This window comes from Mytilus edulis, chromosome 2 (genome assembly GCF_963676685.1).
Source record: "Mytilus edulis chromosome 2, xbMytEdul2.2, whole genome shotgun sequence".
NCBI lineage: Eukaryota > Metazoa > Mollusca > Bivalvia > Mytilida > Mytilidae > Mytilus > Mytilus edulis.
Genome location: NC_092345.1, coordinates 60,021,598 through 60,048,712, shown reverse-complemented (window position 1 = coordinate 60,048,712; position 27,115 = coordinate 60,021,598). Strand labels below are relative to the sequence as shown.

The following is a 27,115-nucleotide window of genomic DNA, read 5'->3' as shown; positions in this document are numbered from 1 at the left end:
GCTCCAACCACATTCATAAAGTGACAAAATATAACATTTATGACAATGGCAGATACCAGATGAAGATAACATATTGCATATATACATAGTAGTTACTAAGGCTTATAAAATCATCAATTATTTCATCCATGGAACCCAAGCTCCATTATTATTCCTGGGGTTCCCTGCAGGGTCCTGGTGTGTGTTAAGTGGAGGCACCATAGTAGAATTATAATGAGAAATGATATCCATCATTTTTTTTACAACAACAGGATGCTGATCTGCAATATTATGAAATTCACAAGGATCAGAGGGAATGTGATATAAACATGGTTTCCTTTCTGGATCACAGTTCGTGCTGGCATTTGCTGGTACAGGACCACAGTCAATCTTTAATGGAGAAAACATGGAAAATTCCTTTGAATTCTGATTAGACACTGAAAAATATTTTATAACTTCATCAATATTATGCGAATCCATTTTATCATAATGATAAGTTTCACTATCCGTATCCACCTGCCACGGTGGATACCAGCCACCCCAAGTCTTACTTATTTTTCCGTATAAAAGTTTATAGTCTCCCTCTCTTAGTGCCCCTTTAGGTCCATAAGGGTCAATATTATGCAACATTCCTGTTCTTATACTTTTTGCATTGTTCGATAACATATCCCAAAGGTCATATCCATCCAGATCTTTCATTTGTTTAGGGTCACCACCAGCAGCTCTATATAATGTTGGTAACCAATCACAAACGTGAATCATCTGTTCTGCAGTATATCCTTGTTTCTGTAAGATTGGTGAATGCACAAACCCTGTTCCTCTAACTCCACCTTCCCACAATGTGGCCTTCACTCCCCTGAAGTTAAAAAAAATACTGAATTTAATGAAGAAGATCCAAATAGGTCTAGGGTTCACTATAAACTCTGTTCCAAGCATTTTAAGATGTATAAAGTTTTGCATTTTAGGAACTCCATAGATATATGTAGACATCAAATATTGACAAACTAAATTGAATGTGCAGGAGAATTATTATATTATTCAGCTTAAAATTATATAGTCGTTTGTATATCTTTTTAATATAAATATAAGAATCTACTTATTTCTCTCTTAATTTAAGATCATCTTAAATCAAAAGAATTTCTGGCACAGAACAAGCAGGCAGACAGACAGACAGACAGACAGACATCTGCAATTCACACTTTTATTTACCTTTTTATATATATTTTGAACTATCAAACATACTGAAACTTTACCTTTTCCAGAATTCTTTCCTCAGTGATTACTGTTCCTAGCCACAAAGGATTTATCCTTTCATAAAACTAAGGAGCCAATTCACTTCTTCAAGTGAATTCATTGTTTCAAACTAATCATATGATTAACATGTTTAGACCATTGCAGGAGAAAGAGTGTTGTTTGAAAAAAAGGTTGGCTTTCATATAAAAAAACTCTACCATAAAACATAATCTTGAATAATGTTGTGCCTGATAGTAAAGTGTCTTGTTTTCTACAGGAATGATGACAGGCCATTAGTTTTCTCAGATAAAATTGTCATGTGCTGTGCCTTCTATATAGCTTGCTATGAGGTATGGATTTTGCTGATTGAAGGCCATACTGTGACCTATAGTTGCTAACTTCTACATCATTAGATGATTGTGAGTAGGATCTCTGGTGAAGAGTTGTCTTAATAGCAATCATACACAGTCCTCAATATGTTTATAATAAATGTAAACAAATGCTTCTTACACAATTGACCTATCATTGAGACACATAATATCACAAATGACACCTAAAGACATATTTGTTTTTCTTTTTTAAAATGGGAAATCATTTAGGTTAAATGAAAATAAATTTATCTGACCAACCTGAGTGGAAAATTATTTGCTGCATTTCCATCAAATCCATTGGCTGGTCCTCCATTATCTGTTGTAAACAGGATTACAGAATTGTCATAGAGACCTTGTGACTTCAGAGCATCGACAACAGTCCCTACAGCATCATCCAAGGCAGATACCATTCCTATAGATTATATGAGTCATTTACAAGATAGATAATTATTAACAATTAGTAAATTTTCCCTTTGATGGCCTGTGATGTTACTTACCTAATAATTTTCTTTATCATGGATAGGACTTGGTACTAAAAAATTTAAGGCAATGATGCCACACAACAGTGCATCAACTTCATATGTTTATGTCAATTCGCTTCAATTTATAAATAAAATGCTTGATTTGATTCATACAACCAAACAACTATCCAAATGTTTTCTACACTTAAAACTAGTTTTAATTTTTATCTTATAATCTCAAACAAAAATTATATTGTTAAAGACAAAATTGCCAATAAAAAAAGTAATTTCATTCTATTTTTTTTATAATGGCACCATCAGTTTGAATCTTGCTGATGAAGTCTGTATCAAAAACAAAATCGCATTTAATTCAGATATATCAACCAATAGTTTTCTTTGAAACATCCAACACTTGAATCTTTATATTAGTTGTTGAAATTAAAATAGTTCTCTGAATTTTTTTAATAAATTGAAATAGTTCAACTGCAGACCACAATGAGGATCCAAAATTCTAATGCAATTATTTTGTATCAATGGTTCTGATTGGATGACACTTAGCGTAAAATTTTCTATCTCCTTGTCTGTAACTTATAAGGAAGCCGACATTTTGAATTGCTGAATGTATTGACATGTAATTTCTACAATAATAAGTAAAAAAACTCACATGTTGCACCTAAAAATCTTCTTTTTATCAAATTTTATTACATTCTGAAGCGGCAAAGAAACCAGAACATTGGTGGATCCAGGTTTTTTTTTTGGCCGATCAATGCATTTGAATGGGGACAAATAGTTGGAACCCCCCTTTTTGAAATGGCTGGATCCGCCCCTGCAGAAAACGCCCGGTGTTTATGTTTGAAGCCGGAAGCATACCTATGACGTCACCTGGTGTAGGGACCAAAGAAGATAACATCTTTTCGCAGAATTTTCTTTAATGAAGATTTTACACTGAAATAATGATTGAAATTTAATTATTAACTTGTTTTGCATTAGAATAGAGATAACTGTATTGTATTTGAAGCTTTGCAGATGTCCATCGGTAGTTTTACTGTCGCAAATACTCGTTTACCTGTCTCCACTACGCGTCGCCAGGTAAACTAAATTTGCGACAGTAAAACTACCAATTGACGTCCTTAAAGCTTTAAATACAATACAGTTATCTCTTAAATGGACTGATTTGCAAAAAAGAAATATTCACATTACCACTTGGTCAACATTGAAGCAGGGTACAGGAGACTTTATTTGTAAAAGTAAAAGGGAAAACCTGTTAGTAATCAGATGGCTGATTTCAGATTAAATCCCTTTAAAATGTAATATGTACTAGAAAACCCGCAATATTGCAGATTCATGACTAAATTAAAGTTCCTACACCTTATTTTAAGCATAGATTTTTAGTATTCGAATTGTCATCTGATAAAATTGTACTGATTATATTATAAGGTGCATAGTTTTCTCTGCTATCAAAATTTCAAGTAAATATATATGTTTAGTGTCTTCCTTGATCATGATGTATGCAATAGGGACATTACTGTAAATCAAAAGGAGGTGGTGATGCAGTATGCAAGGAGAAAATAGTGCTACCAGAATTTCTTGCAGAATAACTTCATAAGACATACTGTATTTTACACATGCCTACACCCCCCCCCCCCCAACCCACCCCCTTTTAAATCATAAAGGTTCATGATCTGCCCTAAAGATCTTTTTCTGCAATTTTGATATTCTTGAATAAGTTTTCAATTTTGCAAACTCAGGGGCCAAATTATTGCTCTTATCATACATCCTCCTTTGTTAATTTGTTTTAATAACTGTGGAATTTTTTTCAACACTTCGGTGCCTTGAATTCCTATCATACCTGCATATGTCCTCCGTTTTGTATTCTTGATATGAGGAAACCTCTTTATATATTTCTGTGGAGCTTGTAATGGGTTTCCATCTGGAAGGTTACCGCTGTGCACTGCTTGGTAAGGTAAATACAAGAACAGAGGCTAGAAAAAAAATATTCAATTCTGTTATTCTTAGGTTTTTATGCTAAATGTTTGGAATGATAATTTATACAGTTCATTGATCTGGTAGTCTTAGCAAAATGAAGAATATATTGCTTTTCAATTTGGTATTCAATTTGACCCTTTAAACAGTTGTGATGCTAGCGCCACAGAAACATGCATCAGCCATGAACAAATTAAAAGCCTTGTTCCGTTGATGAGGTTTAAAAACATTTTAAAATATCAACATTACAAAAAGTTTTTAAATTTGATATACAGCTTTTCTTTAATCGAATATTTAAACTGATATCTAATAAAAATGCATTCAGGGACAATGTTTTTTTCTGTACTTACATAATAACCCTTTACTTTCAATTAAAAAATACAATGTACATGTAATTTTGTATAAAATAAAGAATGTGGTGCTTTTATGTGACAAATGAGTGCCAGTTGTAGTTGAGGAGTAAACCAGCAAAACAAGGCATACGTGAAATGATTGGGAAATCAGTTATCTTCCTTTCTAGTTTCTGATGTAATAAATAGTTTTTGTGGTGTATCAACAAATATGTATTCAATTGATCTTAAATACAGTACCTCAGATGGATTATGATTGTTGATTATGTTGACAGCTTCTTTTGTAAATATATCGGTTGAGTATTGTCCTATTGATGTATAATCTATTGTATCATTTCTCCAGAAATCATATCCAAAATAGTCCTACAAATAAAATCAGAGTTCAACTTAACCTTAGTAAAATCAGAATTGCTTACATAGTGTCCAATGTGCTTAAAATTTTGTATGTTTAAACAACTGAGAAACATTTTCAACTTATTCGACTTCATGATTTCATACATTGCATTGGAGTGTGTACTTGACATTTTTTGTCATCAATAATGGAATTGATAAAATAAAGCTAACCAGGATTAATAATTTAAATTTCTATGGGATTATACATATAAACCACTTACAGAAACAAAAAGACAAAACTTTTGGGGTGTTATTACAAGTTATACAATGTGTGCTTTAATGCAAATATGGTTTAAAATATCTACTGGTAAAAGCAGATGTATCATATAAACATTTTAAATCTTTCCTTCAAGAAAATTAGAATAAAGGAGCAGCATATATTAACTACAGTTATTGTAATCTTATATGGATAGGAGCAAGAAGACGTTAAAAAGATTAATTACTCATAAAAATTAAACACCGCCAAAAGGAGAAAAGATATTAAAATAAATGGTCAAAATGCTACCTCACTGGTCAATATGCAGTGTTTAGGATGTTGTTTATGTATCATAACAGTATGGTCTATCCTTTTCAACAAAATTTCAGAATTCATTAGATTCTAAAATAGTGAAATAAGATAACACTACATCATGAGCAAACACTGTTATAAACATAAGAGCTATACATCTGAAAGACCTGTAATGAGATGAAGTGTAACACTACTTCCTTCCATGTCATTTTATTGAGGATTGTACGATTTACTTACAGGCGTTGCTTCTGAGCTGTGATCATAGTAGTCACCACATCCGAGGTAATATCCATAATGAGATTCAAATCCTCTATATAACGGAGTATATTCCTTACGGAAAAATCCTAAATGCCACTTTAAAAGTAAAATATATAGTATTAATACACAAACTAGAGGCTCTAAAGAGCCTGTGTCGCTCACCTTGGTCTATGTGAATATTAAACAATGGACACAGATGGATTCATGACAAAATTGTGTTTTGGTGATGGTGATGTGTTTGTAGATCTTACTTTACTAAACATTCTTGCTGCTTACAATTATCTCTATCTATAACAGTACTTTCTGTGGAAAATCTTATTGAAAATCTTCAAATTTTAAGAAAATTGTTAAAAATTGACTATGAAGGGCAATAACTCCTTAGGGGGTCAATTGACTATTTTGGTCATAGTGACTTATTTTTAGTTCTTACTTTGCTGTACATTATTGCTGTTTACAGTTTATCTATATCTATAATAATATTCAAGATAACAAAAAAGACAGCAAAATTTCCTCAAAATTACCAATTCAGGGGCAGCAACCTAACAACCGATTATCCGATTCATCTGAAAATTCCAGGGCAGATAGATCGTGACCTGATCAACAATTTTACCTCCTGTCAGATTTGCTCTTAATGCTTTGGTTTTTGAGTTATAAGCCAAAAACTGTATTTACCCCTATGTTCTATTTTTAGCCATGGCGGCCATCTTGGTTGGTTGGCTGGGTCACCGGACACATTTTTTAAACTAGATACCCCAATGATGATTGTGGCCAAGTTTGGTTAAATTTGGCCCAGTAGTTTCAGAGGAGAAGATTTTTGTAAAAGTTAACGCAGGACGACGACGACGGACGATGGACGACGGACGCCGGACGCCAAGTGATGAGAAAAGCTCACTTGGCCTTTCGGCCAGGTGAGCTTAAAATGGAGGTTTTGTGAGTAAGAAATGATAGTGTTTGTTTTGATGCATAAATAATGTATAACCAAGTATATGTATATTTTTCTATGTTTTTTTTTTGAAATGAACTTTTTTAAGTCTAAATCAATAAAACTTGCAAGCTTGGAAAGTATTATATACTGTGGAGTCATTTTCATATTGAGGAAAATAGTGTTTTGAAAATTTGATAAGAGGTTTGTATATTTAAACCAATAAATTAAAAACAAAATGATATCCCACAAATAATCTAATGAATCCACAGCATGTATAGCATATAACGCTTTCAGTAACTTAAACATCTTTCTCTTTGGTTTCAAATATGTTGGAAAATGAAAATTTACATATATTTGACTAAAAAAAATTAGTGAAATGTAATTCATAAAGATACATAGATACATTATAGAAGCAGTAATAATGTATAAAGATAACTTTAAGCAAACATCTTCCTATATCTATCTAAGCTGAATAAAAGAATTTGTTAAGTTTTTATTCTGAAGTTATATTTATTATCTATTCACTAGCTAGAATTGGTTATTTTTTCTGAACTGATTGTAAACAGTATCATAATATGCAGTATTTGCATTTTGTATAAATAAAAACAAAGGGGTTTCTCCTTCCTATTATTACCTGAACATGCAAGACCCTCATAGGTAGACAAGGTCATTAAAAATAAAAGGGTTGTCCTATATGAATAATATAACAGACAGAGGTTTATCATAATTTACCTGCTTGTTCTTATTTCTTAATATAATGAATTACAGCTTATTGCCACTTTGAAAAAGAGCACATACTCAAAAATTAATATATACATGTATATCATATCTATTTTCAATTTCATATCATTTATTCTGACAAATTTTACTTAAAGTGCCATCACCTGTCTACGGATTGTTCTAAAAACAGTTCTACTTGAATGCTATAGAGGAAAAATGCACAATACAATAAAGGTACTACCTTGCCCACCATATGGGTCCTATAACCAAGTTGTTTTAACCATTGAGGCATAATGGTCAAGTTAAGAGGAAGACCATAAGGCTGTGAACCTACAATAGGTCCGAGACCACAATTGTCGTCCCTTGATTTTCGTTGTTCACGAATATAGTCCCTAGTGTTAACAGTGGGTTACTTGCCAATAATTTTTATACCCCTTCCAAATTTATTTCTCCATGTTTAATGCCTCAAATTGTAAGTAGGGGGGTGAAATTACACTGTAAAAAAATTTGGGTCCAGAATTTTACAGGAAAGTAGTGATTCGGTCCAGCTGAAAAAGGTTAAAAATTAGCACTTCGGAAGCTGTCAAAAGATTTCAAGACACCCTAAACACAAAATTGTCCATATTTTGAGTTTGAGGCGATGAAGTTTTCTATAATTTTGATATAATTTGTCCCAAAAGTAGTACAACACACTGTAAACATTTCATTGAGAAAGCGCAGGTGGGATTTTTTTAATTTTCATTTATGTTCTAAAAGAAATGCACTACGAATTAATTGTGTTCTCGGACCTAAGAGGTGAAGTCTGTAAAAATAGAATCTGTAATTTGGCAACTTCCCTAAATGATTTGGTGGTGTCAATTTGTCAAATAGCATGAAACTAAAGGATTTAAACTTTTATTTTATAGAATTTCTGCAAAAATTACCAATTTTGGCATTTTATGGTCAAAATAGGCATTTTAAGGCTTTTTCAATATTGATGCATACATGGCATCCTGACTTTCTATCTGACAGGTTTTCATGTGTCAATACTTGTGTTTCTATGCCTTTATCTAGTTCTTTTACTTGTTTATGAACTCAGAATCTACAGAAAAGAAGATTATCTCAGACAATATGTACAAAATGTGTTGTATAAATGACCCTTGTCTAACGCCCTGTTTGGATGAAGTCAAAAGTGGGGTTCTTGGTACATAAAATTTGAAGTCCACAATTAAGACCTCACTAAATTTGTATCCAAAGCACTTTACAATGTCTATTGTACCTGTTCCATCTCACATAATATCTTTTTTTCTTCTGTAGGATAGCAAGTGGTTTAAATATAAGCCTGTTGAGACTAAAATTGCATTCAAGTATTTCATTAAAAAGGCAAAAATCTTTGTATCAGACCATACTCTCTGTAAGAAAAGTTAATTGCAAGAGCCTTCTTGTGCTCAGATTTGTTGTATCATGTCACATGAGTATAGAAATGATAAAAAAGACACAATTTTTTATTTCTTATAGCCTCAATATGCATTTTTAAATGTAAATATGTGGCACGGCCTAAATTGACCCTTATTTTTTTCCAGTCTTACTTGGCTTAAGACCCTTTTAAACTAATATGATATGTTATTTGTGACTTTTCTTTCCATTTAAAGTACATTCAATACATATGTAAGGATTATTTATAACCAAAAAGCTCCACAAATTTAAAATTGCTGGAAAATATTACATCTTCATGTAAGGCCCCCTTTCATTGAAAAACCTCAATTTTTAGGCCCAGGCTGATATAAATTTCACTTTTGAATAATTATGCTAAGTCTGATAAATCAAATGAGTACTCTATTGCTTTCAGTACATAATAAATGATATATTAGGGCATTTAAAAAGTATTTTTTTGCAATATTTAAATTTTCAAAGCCCATAATGTTGATAGTTGAAATTATTCAATTTTAACGTCAAAATTTAACACGCAAAGATGAGTATTGAATTTAACATATTGTCTATAATATATATCCTATTGTTATGAAACTTTGCAAGCAGTGTTATAATTAATTAAGCTTTGGTCATACCAAGTTTTTTTAAGATTTGTCAACTCTTTCTATCCTATTAGGTCCGAGACCACAATTGTCGTCCCTTGATTTTCGTTGTTCACGAATATAGTCCCTAGTGTTAACAGTGGGTTACTTGCCAATAATTTTTATACCCCTTCCAAATTTATTTCTCCATGTTTAATGCCTCAAATTGTAAGTAGGGGGGTGAAATTACACTGTAAAAAAATTTGGGTCCAGAATTTTACAGGAAAGTAGTGATTCGGTCCAGCTGAAAAAGGTTAAAAATTAGCACTTCGGAAGCTGTCAAAAGATTTCAAGACACCCTAAACACAAAATTGTCCATATTTTGAGTTTGAGGCGATGAAGTTTTCTATAATTTTGATATAATTTGTCCCAAAAGTAGTACAACACACTGTAAACATTTCATTGAGAAAGCGCAGGTGGGATTTTTTTAATTTTCATTTATGTTCTAAAAGAAATGCACTACGAATTAATTGTGTTCTCGGACCAATAACACCAGACTGAAGCCCTATAGAAATAAAATTATACATGGGGTTAGAGGTTTGAAGTATCAAAATATATAGTTCTAAGCAAAGCAAGTTCAAGCCTTAGTTTTAACACAAGAAACATTCTGTTAAGTACATAATTGCTACCTCCCCAACAACATAAATCATCAATGATGTTGATATTCATACAAACTCAATTAACCATAGTTGTATTTTCATAATTCAATACATGTAAATTCTCAAATATTTCTAAACACTGATTAAGGTGGTATATAAGACTACAGAGAGATAACTCTGTAAAATTCAGCTGAACATTTAATCAAGTTCTACGGTTAAGGAAATATTTAAGATTTCCAATGATCAAAATTAGTTTTTTGTCAAATTGCTATAGATACCATGAAATTTTACCAAGAAAAAGTGTGGTTCAAATTTTTTGAAATTTTTATATTTTTGTCAAAGGATCATAGTAAGTGTTTGTGTAAATTTTATTAGAATTAAAAGAGGAAAATTTATTTTAGTCATGGTGTTTGGTACCACATTAATATGTTTCCCTCGTCAAGAATATAATAGTACTTTCACAATTGTTGCAAAGGTAGTAATTATTTGACGAGAATGTTGATTTGACAGGTTGAAAGTTCATGCTTTAGGGGTCATCCATAATTGTCAACCATTTTCCAAAGTGTACAAAACATACACTTTTTCAGACCCCTCACCCTCCCTCAAAAAGTATACATCAACCATTTTCAGATTTCAAGACAAGAATTAATCATTCTTAATAAAAAGAAGATCTAGTCTATTAGTGTTTAGTTTAATACAGAAATTGGCATTGAAAAGAAACTGCAACATATCTGACTGTTTTATTTGATGAAGAACAAAAAAAGCATACAAAAATATGTTGATTTTTTAACCCCCTTCCCCCTAGTGTACATTTTGTACACTTTAGAAAATGGTTGACAATTATGGATGACCCCTAATAAATGGCTACCTTTCCAACCATATGTGTCCTATATCCTAGTTTCTGTAACCACTCCGGCATGATAGAAACATTTAATGGTAAACCATAAGGTTCTGACCCCAAAATAACACTATGTTGCAATCCTAAACACAAATAGAAAAGGCAGCATCTTTATCATTCATAAATATTTAGCTACTCCACATACAAAGTGAAATTTTGATTACAGCTTTCATATAAGAATGAGACCAGAAAAATTCAGTTAAAGGCACAGGACTTCTCATTACAATAACTGTAAAACACAAATACTATGTACAGCTTTCATCAACAGTTTATCAAATATTTATATCAACTTTCTGTTGTTTTACTGTATGAAATTATAAAGGGAGGACAAGGTATTTAGGTAAACTAGTTTTACTTGCTAATGTGATTGAACCAAGTCAAGAATTTCAACAGTGGCTCTGTTTGCTATTGAAAAATAAAGAGATATAAGGATATAAAATGACTTATACATATATATAAGTATGTGACCTATCTGGCTTACATTATAACATTTTCACATCACCTTCTATTTAAAACATTTATTTATTCAGAAGTTTTTTTCTTGTAATGGGAGATAATCCAATTTAAAATAATATGTCTTAGGCCACAACAAATGCAGTATGAGTCTTACTAAAGGTTATGTTAAATATATGTATCAAATATTTGGCTTCTCAAAATGTCTCAAAATTTGACAGTTGTTGCTCTTTTAACTTTTCGAATTTGTTATTACTTTATTCTTCACTGCTGTCAGGGTTCTGTGATTTTGCATTTACCGGTACATGCTTTTAAACCACAGTTTTATATTTTAGATGTTTTTATATTGTAGTGATGAAGTTAGGGCTTCAAAAGATTTACTCTTAACAACTCTGGGTTTAACTGCCTGCATATGACACACAGCAGGATTGTGATTATTCAGTATATCTCTATACATGTACCTGTATGGATGGGGTGTCTGCCTGACATTAAAGCCCCTCTGGTTGGAGTACATATAGGAGATACGTAATAGTTCTTTAGCAGGACACCTTTATATGCCAGTTCATCAAGGTGTGGTGTAGATATCTGATCTGAACCATGGAAACTGACATCATTCCATCCCTGTGAAGAAACTTAAATGTAAACTCTAAGGATGCAAGTTTTAAACAGAGTGCTGGTAGCAAGTTTTTAAGTATATTTCCATATTTCCTACTAATTCACAGACACAAGTCTATTTGAATGCTAACATATTTCTGTCTATGACACTAATATTATATTATTCTTAAATACATTCACTTGACTAATACACCAGTATGAAACCAGGGAATGATCATGGATTTTAGGTTAGGGTGCGAACAAACTTTTATGTTGAGCTGAGCGCTGAGACTGAGAGTGAGTCAAAAAAAATGTGGGGACAAAACTATCGAAATATTCTTTTTTAAGATGAGGATACCCATGCTTTGCAAATTTTAGGGGGCCCACACCCCCAATGCAACCTCCTTAATCCGCCCCTGAAAACTATATTAACATATTCATAATTCATACAACAGTCTATTAATGCCAGTGTTTAACAATTTTATCTATGACATTTTTAATAATGTAGTGACATATCTTTTTCAGTCACTATTATATGATCAGTCTAGACAAAATGTCTGGGGTTGCTTTTTGTAAAATGGTAATCATATGAACAGTCTCAACAAAATGACTTTCCCTACAAAATGTAGGAGTGCTACCGGTGAAATTGTAAATAAACATGATAAAGGAACCGAATTGACACATAATTTATCTTTTCTTACAATACAATGCAAAAAGCAAATTTGGCAACAGTAGATAAAAAATAATGATTAGAATAAAATCAAAAGGTCTTGCCACAGACCTAATTACAATACTGTGGATTCATTGATAGGCATTGGATACTAATTTTCATGAATTTCTTGGGTAACGAATTTTAATGTTCAACAAATTACAAATTTTCTAAATGAATAATGCAGACTTTACAAAAACAACAAAATTAATAAATATCCACAAAAATACTAGTTTTTCTTAATCCACAAAAATTGGAACCCACGAAAAATATATAAATCCACATTAGATTAAAGGGACAGCATTTGGTCTCATGTATACTTTCTAACGACAACATTACCAAATCATCTGCTACAATGACAACAATATTAGGTCGTGAAGCAGCTTCTACTAAAAACACCAGAAATGTAAACAGGACAGTATGAATCACTGGTTCAGTCATAATGTTGGAATTATCTTCTGCTGTTTACAGTACATACATTATCTGAAATGAGACGGGAAAGTACTGTTTGATTTGTTCTTTTAATACCAGTATCAACTCTCATACTAGTTTGATTGGTTCATTTAATACCAGTATCAACTCTCATACTAGTTTGATTGGTTCATTTAATACCAGTATCAACTCTCATACTAGTTTGATTGGTTCATTTAATACCAGTATCAACTCTCATACTAGTTTGATTGGTTCATTTAATACCAGTATCAACTCTCATACTAGTTTGATTGGTTCATTTAATACCAGTATCAACTCTCATACTAGTTTGATTGGTTCATTTAATACCCGTATCAACTCTCATACTAGTTTGATTGGTTCATTTAATACCCGTATCAACTCTCATACTAGTTTGTTTGGTTCATTTAATACCAGTATCAACTCTCATACTAGTTTGATTGGTTCAATTAATACCAGTATCAACTCTCATACTACTCCTCCCAAGTGGCCAAAAAGGCTTTAAGTGTTAGAAGTAGATACTGTAAATTCAGAAATTATTGCGATGTTTTTATTAATGCCACAAATGCAACAGGGTTATAATTGCAATAATTTAAACTTGCATTTTGAAATTTTGTATATGAATGAAACAGGATTATTTGCAATATCACAAAAATTAAAAATAAATTTTAGTCTAAATGACAAAATTGCAATAATAAATGCATGCTATAATTTCTGAATTTACAATAGTAAACATCAGATCATCTATATTGTCATGTGACTGTAACCAATCACAACTCTCACGTGCACACAGTCGTTTGCATAAAAAGAATCTCAATGTGATGGTTTAATTTAAGGTTCTTCCAAATGAGTAATATATGGTATGGTGTATAAATATGTTTAGAGCCTTATTAGTGTGAATTGATTCAAAACAAAACCAAAAAATATTGATCAAGATTTTTTTACTTTAAAAAATCACAATTATTATAGGTAAATTTCATAAGTTGTGAATGACTTAATCCAAACATGATAAACCACATATTATATTATAAGTTCATTTTAAAAAAAATATGTAAACGACATTAAATATACCAGGTATGTTAGGTTGACTTTATCTTTGAAAATCTTTTTTTTAAGAAAATGCAATATATGCCTATGCAGCCTACTAGTATTTAATTTTTATATTTAAATATTTAAAACTTACTCTTTACTTCGTTATACAATGCGTCTAATGTTGTTGAAATATGAACTATAAGTTTCTTTGTTTGTTTACATTAAGTGAATGACATGATGTTTCTTTCAAGAAAAAATCTATACCCATCACATGAACATAACTGTACAGACCATTATAATCACATGATTAACGATCATGTGTCAGATGCTATAGGATCACAATAATCAATAATTATTTTATCACTTCTTACTATATAAATGATACATATATGTCAGGGACTCCTGATTTCTTTTTTTTTCTGTAGTTTACCATGTTTACATTAAATAAACTAAATATATTCAGGTCAGAATACAAAAATAACTGATACAAACTGAGACATTATTCATTCCCTTTACCTTATCTGTGTTGTACATTATTCATTCCCTTTAGGCCTAAAATAAAATATTGTTTGTTTCCCCAATCCCGACCGACCCTGCAAAATTGGTGCTACTCATAAAATTTTATTGTCAAAACTAAGTGAAATATTATTTTATTCATTTTAGATTTTCAGGCTTGCCGGATCGTCCGATAATGTCAAGCTTTTTGGAAAAATAAAATTATTTCCCTACCTACCTACCCACACCTTGCTTGGCAGGGTTGGGATTGGGGAAACAAACAATATTTTAATTTAGGCCTTACTTTATCTGTGTTGCACATTATTCATTCCCTTTACTTTATCTGTGTTGCACATTATTCATTCCCTTTACTTTATCTGTGTTGCACATTATTAATTTCCACATTATTTCCTATGTTGTATGTAAATAACATACCGGTATGTCCAGTCATCAATTAAACATATATAATGTCATTAATCTGGCATATTATACACCTAAAAAATGTATGCATGTACTCAGTCCTGACCAATATGTGATTATATCTACAGACATGTACATGAATTGGTTAGATGCTACCATATTATACAATTCAGACAGTAGGCTATTGGTCAAAAACACGAACTTCAATTTAAAGAATACAACAAAACGTACATCATGTAAAATTTAAAGCATCAATTTTTGTGTAACTTTCACTTTGTAAACTACATTGTAAGTTTATGTGACAATATCATTGATGGTATCAATAGACTTCTTCAGGTTAATATCAGCTGTAGTACATGTATATCTCAGATAGGTTCTATAGTATATATAAGTCTGACATATGTCTATAGTCCTTGACATTTAATTCATTACAGAGAGTAAATATATTTCAAAATTAACAGTATTTTGTCAGTCTTATCAAAGATATCAGAAATAGAAACTCATTGGCCAAATGAATATATTTGTTTGCTAGAACCATCTTTTGTTATATATTTTCACTGACACCATTGTTTACCATCAAAACAAATGCAGTGCTCAGTTTTTCTTCACAAGGTTGTTCATGTCACACTTTGTGAAAATATAAGACTGAAACCCAAAAACTTGTAAACAGTATCAGAAAATGAAAATAAGAAAACACATTCATGTGTTGTTTATTTCCCTTAATAAATCATGCTAACACAAATACATTAATTATTCATTTGACTATGATTCATTATAATGAACTGGTCTTTTTAACTGTTTGTATACCAGTATATTTTATATAAATACATGTATATTGTATGTGGACTTAATAATGTTGGAAGGACATTGACAAGTTACTTATTACTTGAATAATAATAAATATCAACATTTACACTTTTACAGGTAGTACCAGTTGTAATCAAAATTAATGTCCCTCATAAGGGAGACAACTAAAAAAAAGGTTTCTAATTACAGGGTCAATTACGGGAATTGACAAATGGACTGTTATTATGTTTAAATAATCTCCCCTTAATTTTCTCAAAAATTTACTTGTACAAGTGAATTTTTATTACAATCCCACAAACATTCTCAAGTTTTGAGTTGTAAAAACATGTCTTTAATAATTTTCCCAGCTTAGCTCAAATTCTTTTAATAGTGTTCAATGTTTCATCTCATTAATTCAACAAAGAAACTGATTGCACAAAGATCTTCAGTAATTGCACAAGGCCTTCAAAAATTGCTCCTTGGGGGCCTAATGTAAATGAGCAGTGTTCTGAAGATAACTGCAGACAAATTGGATGTTCATTGTCCATGAAATTACACTTAAATGATTAGTAAAGACATCTGCAAAGGACAGACAATTTAAAATTCAATTAGAGCAAAGAAATCTTAAGAATTTAAGAAAAGAAGAAACAAGCCAAGTGCCTGTGCTTGTTCTACATTGTACTTTATACTTTCTAGTTAATATATAATACCTTCTAAATAAACATATTCATATAAAAAAATAAAAATCTCCCTTTTTAGTGCAAATACTGTTTTCTCAGGTGATTGACGTTCTCTAAATACAACAACTTTTGTTTTTATAGCTTCATTTCAAGTTGACAGTTTCAGTGACAATTTATAAAGGGGAACGGAGCGAACGTATAAGTTGGGATTACACTAAAGACCTGAAAGTGGACCTGAACACACCTAAAAAGACCTGAAAGCATACAACTAAAATTATTCAAATTGCAATACCTTTTTTACAATTGGATGAAATTTCTTCAAGTTGGAATTTTATTAATTGTAAATATCCATATTTCATTAAAATTTAAATGTTTTAAAGTAAAAACAAATTTGTAAGCCAAAAGTTGGACCTGAACGGAGAAATGAAAAGACCTTGCCTTCTCTACTAATTCTATTTAAATACCAACCTTTTCACGAATCAATTTTCGAGCACAGACCAAAGAAATCATAAACAATTCAGGTATGTTTATATATATATTCATTATCTTGTCAATTACAGGCTCCTTATTTAGTATTCTTGATGCACAATCTAACTGCATAGTTAACAATGACAACTTTGTTAATCTCTCTAAGGCATTCCAAAATATGCTTATCAACTGCCACCAGTACAATAGATTAAGAATAACTCGAACACTGAAGGGAAAACCCGAAAATAAAGTAAAACTATATCTATGCCTCCTCCTTATTACAAACTCGTCAGACACCGAGACCTAATTAATTAGATTGACCGAGACCAATCCTGGCCCAAGATCTCCAAAGTGGCCATGTGGTACATGCAAAAAAGCAGTTACATCTAAACACAAAGCTGTGTGCTGCGATAGTTGTGATATTTGGTACCATATAGACTGCCAAAATATACATTCACAAATGTACGAATGCCTGAACTCCAGCAACATCAGCTGGGAGTGCATTCAATGTGGAATGCCCAACATATCCTATTCTATTTTTAATAACAAGTCAATCATTTCACCAAATCCATTTGACAACTTAGCTACATCTAATACATGTACAAGTATTGACACTAACACACAGGTACCAAATACCAATTCATTACCACCAAAGAAAAGTGTCAAAATAAAAAACCAAGATGGCCATGTGGTACATGCCTAAAAGCAGTAACCTGGAATCAAAAGGCACTATGCTGCGACAGCTGCGATACTTGGTTTCACATTAATTGTCAGAGTATTCCATCTCACATCTACGAGTGTATGAATGCTAGCAATATTAGCTGGGAATGTACAAATTGTGGAATGCCAAATTTCTCCACTAGCTTATTCAATAACCAATCAAGCATAATATCATTAAATTCTAGTAGTAACTGGAGTATGAGTGATACATCTCTCAATAACAGCTTAGGTGCTCCTCAGGCATCTTCATCGCCTATGACTAAGACTAAATCAAAACCAAAAGTCAAAACATCACAAAAAGCCACTACTAAAAATCATAAACCTATCAGGATACTTAACATTAACTTTTTCAATCAATACGAAATAAAAAAGAAGATCTCAATCCGTTAATTGATTCATCTAAACCTGACATAATCATAGGCACTGAAACATGGCTAGACAAAAATATATCATCATATGAATTCTTTCCATCAGAACTATTTAATGTCTACAAAAACTAGCTTCAAATTCAGACAATAACACCCAAACAGACCTTGTGATTATGGACTTTGCCAAAGCCTTTGACAAAGTCCCACATCAAAGACTCCTATATAAACTACATTTCTACGGTATTCAAAATGAAACTCTTAACTTGATCTCTGCCTTCTTATCAAACCGCACACAAACAGTTGTCCTGGATGGAGAGTCATCAGACATTGCTCCAGTTACTTCTGGTGTCCCACAGGGAACAGTTCTGGGTCCAGTTCTATTCCTGGTATATATTAACGACCTACCAGAATATTTGAAATCCAGTAAACTCAGACCGTTCGCAGACGACAGCATCATATACAAAAGCATCAAATCTCAAGAAGATTGTGATAGCCTTCAGGAAGATCTTGATGCTGCTGCAAAGTGGGAAGAAGACTGGCTGATGGCTTTCCATCCAGACAAATGTACAGTTCTCACTGCCTCAAACAAGAAAAATACCATCAAACACGACTACATTCTTCACGGCCACACTCTAGAATCTGTCTCCTCTGCAAAATACCTTGGAGTAACACTGCAATCAGACTTAAAATGGACACAGCATACAAATAACATAATTGGTAATGCTAATAAAAGCATAGGCTTTCTAAAAAGAAATCTGAAAACATCCATTACAAACATTAAGTCTCAAGCATATCTAGCACTTGTCCGACCTAAACATACTGCTGAACAATGCAATAAACTTGAGATGGTCCAACGTCGGGCAGCTAGATATGCCTGTAATCGTTATCACAATACCAGTAGCGTTACAGACATGCTCAATACTTTAAATTGGCCTACTTTACAACAACGCAGACTTAAAACAAGACTTATAATGTTTTATAAAATTGTTCACCAAATTGTCGCTGTACCATCAACATTACTCATACCAACAGACAATAAAACCCGACAATTTTATCCACAAACTTACAGACACATACTTACATTTAAAGATTGTTACAAATATTCATTTTCCCGTATACTATTACACAATGGAATGTACTACCTCCAAAGGTAGTACTTTCTCCCACTCTAAATATTTTTAGAGAATAGTTGACACCTACTGTTCTCTACAATATAGAACAGTAAACCTAGTAGTTATGTAAATAGTTTTAACCACATGTCATGTTAGTATTTGTTTATTTTTTGGCACTTTTATTTTGTAAATATTATTTATTATTATCCTACGCATGCGCAGCAGTTAGTAATCATCAAAAATCTGATGGATAACTGGATACCATAAGAAGAAGACCTGAAGGGACCTGAAAATCTATGGTCGGACTAATTCTAACTTCAATTACTTTTTTAATATTCAGTGGATATCTTTCAACTTTTGATTTTATGAAACAAAAAGTTTAATATAATGATAATATAAAAAACAATAATGAAAAATTTCAGGTCCACTTCCAAGTCTTTAGTGTAACCCTATAAGGTGTCAATATCCATATCTGTATAAGTCCTCCATCAAAGGAGCACTTAAAATATATAATAACATATCAGAAGTTATATTATGATAGCCATTCTATATATAGTTTGTTACGAAAATGTATAATCCACCTTTTCTACATCTGATTTGCCTGTACTAAGTCAGGAATAATATATGACAGTTGTTATCCATTCGTTTGGTGTGTTTCAGCTTTTGATTTTGCAATTTGCTTATTAGAGACTTTCCGTTTAGAACTCATGGAACTTTCACCGAAACTCGGTACTTTTGTTATCATAGTTTACTTTTTAATAAAGGATGGGTAGTAGCTGCAAGCTCTTGAATATCGAATGAGTTAAGATGTAGGCCGGCTAAGGTGGAATATTGCTTCAAAGGTAAGGGGAAATTGATAAGTCTAAAAAGTGGCGGATCAAGTCTTTAATTTCTAGTTTTGGTGATATATTAATGGAATAAAATCAGAAAAGTTTGGATTGTTCTTGGAAAGATCATCAACAATACACCTAAATTTGAAATTAAATGATCTGGCTTCTTTTATCTTCTTGTTTTTGACAAATGTCTGAAGAAGCATCCGGCCTGACTCGTATGCCATGAAATAAGAGAAGGTTTCAAGGAGAACCACACAGTTCGCCAGTTACCATAGAAATGCCAAGCATTTTTTTGAAAAAGTCTACCTCTAAATTCAACAAATTTGCAGTCAATAAGAAAATTCAGCATACTGATTTATTGATCCTAGCTATTTGTAGCTTGTTTTACGCTTTTATTTGTTCACTTTTTACAAAATATACCGGATCATCGCACACTTTTTAAAACTAGATACCCCAATGAATTATGTCCAAGTAGTTTCAGAGGAGAAGGATTATGTAAAATTAACGACGAACGACGAAGGTGAGCTTGAAATCAGTTGAAAAAAACTCAGTTCATCAGATGGATACAAATAGAAATACAAAAGTCATGTACATCTAACAAAAACACAAAGTAGACGTGACAGGGTACTTATAAATACGTCCCCAAAACCAAAAAAAATAAGTAAAGACAGGAGAGTACTCGCAGTTACTGACAAGCCATTAGCAACTAATATAAAAAATAATGCATGTATGTAATAATAAGAATAACGCACTGAAGCCTTTTTTTTTTAAAAAGAGCATATGTTTTATCTGTCCAAAATTCATAATGTGCAGCTATATTTTGAGGTTTCTGATACATTATTTGGTAGTTTTAACATTTATATTTACTAGCATGATTATGATTGCTTTGGAATTATAATTTTGGTATATGTTGGAAGTTTTTGAGATGAATAAAAAAACACAGAACCTATGATATAAGTAAACGGTTTGCTACAGACCTCCAAATAATCTATAGATAAAATCCAATTGGAATGAGGTCTAATCTCCAATGGATTTGACTAAGTTAAACCCTCAATGAATCCGTACGAGGTCATTAGTGAACAGTATCACGCATTTATAGTTTACTAGCAATGTTAAGAAAACACTGACAATGAGTATGCTTATGAGTAAAACAAGTACCCCTCTGAAACTTGGGTAAGAGTATATACAGATGGTTCAGCCACAGATGCCACAACAAAGTAGGGGGCTAGTATATGCATCAAGTATCCCAACGGAGATCATCAATAAGAGGCAATATCAACAGGTCTACATATTTCAAACTACAAAGCTGACGAAAAAGCCCTTACTCATGCTGCACACTCCATCAAAAACAAAATCGATAACATAACTCAAGTAGTATTCTTGACTGATGCCCTCTCTATGCTACAAGCTTTGACGAACGACAAGCTACCTCAACTCCAACAAGCTTTAAACAACATTAAAAGTCTGACAACAATACTACCTTGGAACCCTTCACACTGTGGAGTTTGGGGTAATGAACAATCCGATAAATTAGCAAGCATGGAGCTGAACAACAACAGGAAGAAAACCCAGTGTACTTCACAGAGATGAATACTAGCATCAAATCTCTGTCAACACCTCTCAACAACAAGACGGTAACCACCAGCTACCAAGATATGAACACCCCACCATCTTCAGACTGATGACAGGATATAACAGACTTAACCAACATCTATTCAAAGTCATGAAGGTTGTTTAATCTCCAAAGTGTTTTTGTTGGGAAGCAGAGCAGGATATTGCATACATCTTACAGTCATGCAAGATTCATCAGCACTGAGAAATAAGATATGGCACTAAGAAATACCACTCAAAGAGAAGCTATATGGGTCAGTGAATGCTCTACAGAAGACCACCAGATTTGTTAAGGCCTAGACGACTGGTATTCAATGTAAAGGCGAACGATAAGAAGAAGACGAATTCATCGCATACGGGACTTTGCTAATTAGTAAATTACTGAACCCTCAGGAATCCATAGGTGGTCCCTACGTGACGTAGTTAACCCAATCACAAGGTCATAATTTATCAGAGGTGCGATAACCAAAGTTGTTTGGCAAAAACCCAGTTTTCATTATGGTAATCCCTTGTATTAAACGAATTACTGTTACACTTCAAAATAATCATAAATTTCCTTATGGAACATTGTTTTCCATTTATTTGTGTCAAATATGAGAAGTTCCGGTAATAATGATATGACCGGCGCCATTATAAACGATGATACAACTGTGAAGTATATATATATACTGTAACATATTATAATAGTCTTTACTAGCACAATTACGCGTAAGGAAGGTTTACTGATTCAAACCGAATTGTTTATACTCCAAAAATCCATGAATGTTAAAAAAAATATCGCTTAATAAACAATAGCAAGAACACCCACCACAGAAAAACGCATAAATGAATAATATAATAGTACATTACAACATGTAAACCGCAGAATAACAACGAACATCTTCCATTCACAACAGCACATGACACCACAAACAATGACGGATTTTTGTGACGTGTATATTATCCCGAAATTCATACAATTACATGGAACGAAATCCAAAAATTAACACATACTTTCACAACACTAAGCCAGACAACTATCATGACTATGATGGTCTTGAAAGGCCACCCCAAACTAATGCTGTGACGACGTCATAACCATTTGGAACAACACACTGTAAAGACGTATGTGAAATGACCTAAATACAGAACTCAAACCACAAACGATAAGGCATAACCCAAAATATAACCAAACCCACAAAAGAAACATCATCACTAAAAATAAGAAAGCTAGATGTATAAATACCGAGACACGTCGTATAGTAATGCAAATTCATATTTGGGAATAGGTCACGCTCGGTACTTAGTAGATATACGACATGGATGTTAAACCACTGGCAAAAATGTCGTGTAGTTATTTCAGACACAGACACATCGTATAGATCAAACAATTCGTGATGGTGTCTATAAAATTTACGGAATGTCATTTTATCTTTCCTCTACATATCTCTGTTGGAACAGTCTCTTCGTAAGGAGCACACTCCTATATATGAAGTCAGTATAGTGTGAAAGAGGGACGAAAGATACCAAAGGGACAGTCAAACTCATAAATCTAAAACAAACTGATAACGCCATGGCTAAAAATGAAAAAGACAAACAAACAACAGCATACATGACACAACATAAAAAACTTAAGAATAAACAACACGAACCCCACGCATGCACGAGCATAACGTATCACTGTGTTATAATCTTTATTACTATACATTATAAAACAAACAAATATATCATGAAGGACAAAAAAGCAGACAGAAAAGTCACACTTGTAAAAACGAAAGACAAGAACACAAAAATTTACAACATCACAATAACACAATTGCCGGATGTATAAATATAGAGTATTTTTTTTTTTTGCAAATGTAAAAAAGAAGATGTGGTATGATTGCCAATGAGACAACTATCCACAAAAGACCAAAATAACACAGACATTAACAACTATAGGTCACCGTACGGCCTTCAACAATGAGCAAAGCCCATACCGCATAGTGAGCTATAAAAGGCCCCGATAAGACAATGTAAAATAATTCAAACGAGAAAACTAACGGCTTTATTTATGTAAAAAAAATGAACGAAAAACAAATATGTAACACATAAACAAACGACAACCACTGAATTACAGGCTTCTGACTTGGGACAGGCACATACATAAACAATGTGAAGGGGTTAAACATGTTAGCGGGATCCCAACCCTCCCCTAATCTGGGACAGTGGTATAACAGTACAACATAATGTGCTTTGTCTCTATGCCATTTTGTGTTTCTTTGATACATATGGCGTAGCTCTGTACTTACCAATTTACATCCCGTCATTGTGTTATTGTGCTATTGTAAATGTTTGTATTCTTGTCTTTCATTTTTAATGTGCTTTGTCTATATGCCTTTTTCTTTGTGACATATTTGTTTGTTTTTATAGTGATTAAGATTATAACACAATCTTGACTGCTGTATCCCTATTTTTGACATTTTTACCTATAATAACTCTTTGATTTGTTCACACATCGTTGTCAATTATTATATAATATATTTTGATGTTCATGTCATACAAGTGAAAGGTTAAGCTAGCTATAAAATCAGGTAAATTCACCATTTTTTACATACGAAAATGCATGTACCAAGTCAGAAATATGACAGTTGTTATCCACCCGTTTGGTGTGTTTGAGCTTTTGAAAATCCCATTGGATTATAGGGACTGTCCGTTATGAATTTACCTCGGAGTTTAAGTATTTTTGTGATTTTGCTTTTTATTGATAACTTAAATTATATATATAAGTTTAATTTGAATACTGTTTCAATAGAAAAAGCTTCTTTCCAAGTTTAATATAAAAGTTTCATCAAGGTTTAACTAAATTTAACGTGCACAGTCACCGAGCTTTCTAGTTGAAATAATTTTAGCAGTTTTCCATATATATATATAAGTGTCTAAGAATGTAACTTTAACCCACTAATGAGTGTTATAAAATTAGTTGTTATATTTTATATATTATTCACGCAATATTTCGCTAAACAAATTAGCTTCATCGGGCGTGTGCATCTATCTAGGTGAAATCGGATGCATGACAAAAAAATATCTTTGTAGCTTGACGTTTTTGTGTAAAAGTTTAAAATATTGATTGATGGGGTATATACAAGATATTTTTGCCGTTTATTGTACATAATAATTTTTAAATCTAAACAAATAGTTGTTTTAGTTAAATAGAATGAAATTCATGATTTATTCCTTTGGTTTTGGGTAGAACTGTTTTTCATCCCTCTCATTAAGTCCATCAGGTTCAAGAGTACGTAGCTGATGCATCCAGAACCTTTCTCTCTGTTTTCTCCTTTCGGAGTCCCAATTTTGATTTACCTCAATTATTTGAAAGGTGATATTATCAAAAGTATGTCCTGTTCTTAAGAGGTGTCTCGTAATTGGACAGTTTCTTCCTTTTGTATAGAACGACCGGTGATTGTTAAGTCTGATGTTGAATGTAGTTTCTGTTTCACCAACATACTGCAGCTTGCAAGTTCCACAAGTAAGAATATAAATACTATTTTCCGTTTTGCAATTAGATGTAACATAGATGTTGTATCGCTGCTTTGTTACTGTGCTGCTAAAATAGTGGTCAGTGTTGGCGGCTTTACAGCACTTACAATTGCTTCTACCGCATTGTTTGTAACACCCAAATTTAGAAGTTTCTTGTTTCTTTACTTTTGATGTCACAAGTATGTCTTTGAGATTTTTGGGTCTGCGATAGGCAATAACAGGAGGTGATGGAAAAATTTCTTTTAAGGAAGAGTCATTTTCGATAAGACGCCAGTGCTTTCGGATAGTAGATGAAATATTTGTCAAATCGGGATGGAAGGTTACAACAAACGGAATTCTATCTGCACGGGTCGTCTTATCTTTGTATTCCATGAGGCTAGCTCGATCTTTTTCTTGGGCTTTATCAAAAGCGTCTGTGATGTTTTTGGTTTTATATCCTCTTGATTTCAGCTGTGTTTTTAGTTGTCCCAAACGATAGTTAAGTTTGGATTCCGAGGAGCAAATTCGCTTTAGTCTGATGGCTTGACTGTAAGGTATACTCCTGGAGCAGTGTTTCGGGTGACAACTTTTTGGAGAAAGGAACTGGTGTTCATCAGTTTTCTTTGTGTGGAGATCAGTTGTCATGATCCCGTTTTTTACAAATGTGGTGGTGTCGAGAAAAGCAATTTTCTCGCTTGAAAATTCAGATGTAAATTTAATTGAGTGATGGAACTGATTACAATGACCTAAGAAATCTTGCAAATGTTCTGCAGTATCGTTCCATTTCATGTCAATATCATCAATAAAACGGAGCCATGACAAGGGTTTGTATGGCACACTTAAAAGGATGCGTTCTTCGAGATCCCCCATAAAAATGTTGGCAAAAGAAGGTGCCATTTTTGTTCCCATACTAGTTCCGTCAATCTGTAAAAAGTGCTTGTCGTTGAAAATAAAGTTGTTATTTTCAAGCACTAGCTTGAGCAATTGAACTAGACAGTCAGTTTGGGGATGTTTATCCTTTCGAGTATTCCATACTTTTTCACACGCGGCAATTCCTTCATCTTTTGGAATATTTGTGTATAAAGAACACACATCCATTGAAACCAAAATTGTGTTGTTAGGTAAAGGACTTAAGGAATTCATTTTCTTCAAATAGTCAGTCGTATCTTGAATATGAGATGGTAGTTGTTTAACATGTGGTCTGAGGTGGTAATCAACAAATTCTGAAATTTTTTCGGTGGGATGGCCATTAGCTGATACTATAGGTCTCCCTGGGATCCCTTCTTTGTGGAGTTTTGGAAGTAAGTAAAATCGACCGGCTGTGCACGTTTCGTCTGGGCGTAGATAATCGTACGTATCGTCATCAATTTGTTTATCTTTATTCATTTCTGAGAGGACGTCATTAATTTTTTTGCTGATTTCTTTGGTTGGATCACATGCTAGTTCTTTATAAAATTTAGCGTTTGAGAGTTGACGATTTCCTTCTTCGATGTAGTCTGCCTTGTTCATCACTACAACGGCACTTCCTTTGTCAGCTTGTTTGATAACAATTTCGTCACGGTCTTTTAAGTTTATCATGGCTTGACTTTCTGACTTTGAAATATTTCTGACTTGTTTACCACTGATTGAAGATCTGACTTCAGCTTTGACTGATGTAATGAATGATTCCAAATTGTCGTTTTTGCTTTTAGGGGGATTCCATTTACTTTTCTTTTTAAATTTTGGAATGCATATGTCTCCTTCATCACTCTCATAATCAGATTCATTCATTCCGGCTTCTTTTAAATTTTTCTTCTGTTGTCTATTGAAATGTTCTTTCAACCGAAGACGCCTGGCAAATGCTTCTACATCTGTCTCAAGTTGTAAATTGTTGACGGTTGCTGGAGCTGGACAGAAATTAAGGCCTTTACTCAATAGTTTTTCTTCAGAGGTAGTTAGTTCTATTGATGACAGATTGACAACTAACTTATCTTGAACTGTGTGTTTCTGTTTTTTAAAACGTCTTTTCCTCGGTTGTTTTGATTTACTCTCTTTTAACAAGTTTAAAATTTGATCTTCTTCAAAAACGGAACTTTGTTGGTTTAAACGGTCACGTTTGAACTTTTTATTTTGTTTAGCTTTGAAATTTTGTTTCTCTATTCTTTGAATGTCGGTTAGTCTTCTTTGAATTACGTCCAT

The 27,115-nt window shown here is 32.6% G+C and overlaps 2 protein-coding genes across 5 annotated transcripts; both read right to left on the bottom strand.

Moving 5' to 3' along the window:
- On the bottom strand, window positions 1-22,322 carry LOC139512551 (arylsulfatase J-like). 4 transcript variants are annotated; one of them, XM_071300240.1, is made up of 10 exons: window positions 22,305-22,322; window positions 12,825-12,968; window positions 11,644-11,803; window positions 9,722-9,737; window positions 7,423-7,519; window positions 5,516-5,632; window positions 4,618-4,740; window positions 3,894-4,026; window positions 1,842-1,995; window positions 1-835 (listed from the first exon to the last, which is right to left on the bottom strand). In XM_071300240.1, exons 2-10 carry the CDS (start codon window positions 12,924-12,926, stop codon window positions 118-120), a joined length of 1,620 nt encoding a protein of 539 aa, XP_071156341.1. In that variant the 5' UTR covers window positions 12,927-12,968; window positions 22,305-22,322; the 3' UTR covers window positions 1-117. The 4 variants fall into 4 exon arrangements, with proteins under 4 accessions (XP_071156341.1, XP_071156340.1, XP_071156339.1 ...); XM_071300239.1 differs by lacking the exon at window positions 22,305-22,322 and adding an exon at window positions 16,379-16,536; XM_071300238.1 differs by lacking the exon at window positions 22,305-22,322 and adding an exon at window positions 14,119-14,259.
- LOC139510937 (uncharacterized) lies at window positions 19,435-27,115 on the bottom strand. The gene is made up of 2 exons (XM_071297490.1): window positions 25,136-27,115; window positions 19,435-19,515 (listed from the first exon to the last, which is right to left on the bottom strand). Exons 1-2 carry the CDS (start codon window positions 27,113-27,115, stop codon window positions 19,435-19,437), a joined length of 2,061 nt encoding a protein of 686 aa, XP_071153591.1.

Coding starts and splice junctions, on each gene's coding strand:
- LOC139510937 (XM_071297490.1), bottom strand. CDS start 27,115: ATGGACGTAATTCAAAGAAGACTAACCGACATTCAAAGAATAGAGAAA. Junction 19,516..25,135: donor AAAATCTCAAAGACATACTT/GTGACATCAAAA, acceptor ATATATTTTAAG/TGCTCCTTTGATGGAGGACT.
- LOC139512551 (XM_071300240.1), bottom strand. CDS start 12,926: ATGACTGAACCAGTGATTCATACTGTCCTGTTTACATTTCTGGTGTTT. Junction 4,741..5,515: donor ACAGCTCAGAAGCAACGCCT/GTAAGTAAATCG, acceptor TTTTATTTGTAG/GACTATTTTGGATATGATTT. Junction 1,996..3,893: donor AAAACGGAGGACATATGCAG/GTATGATAGGAA, acceptor TATAATCTATAG/GAATGGTATCTGCCTTGGAT.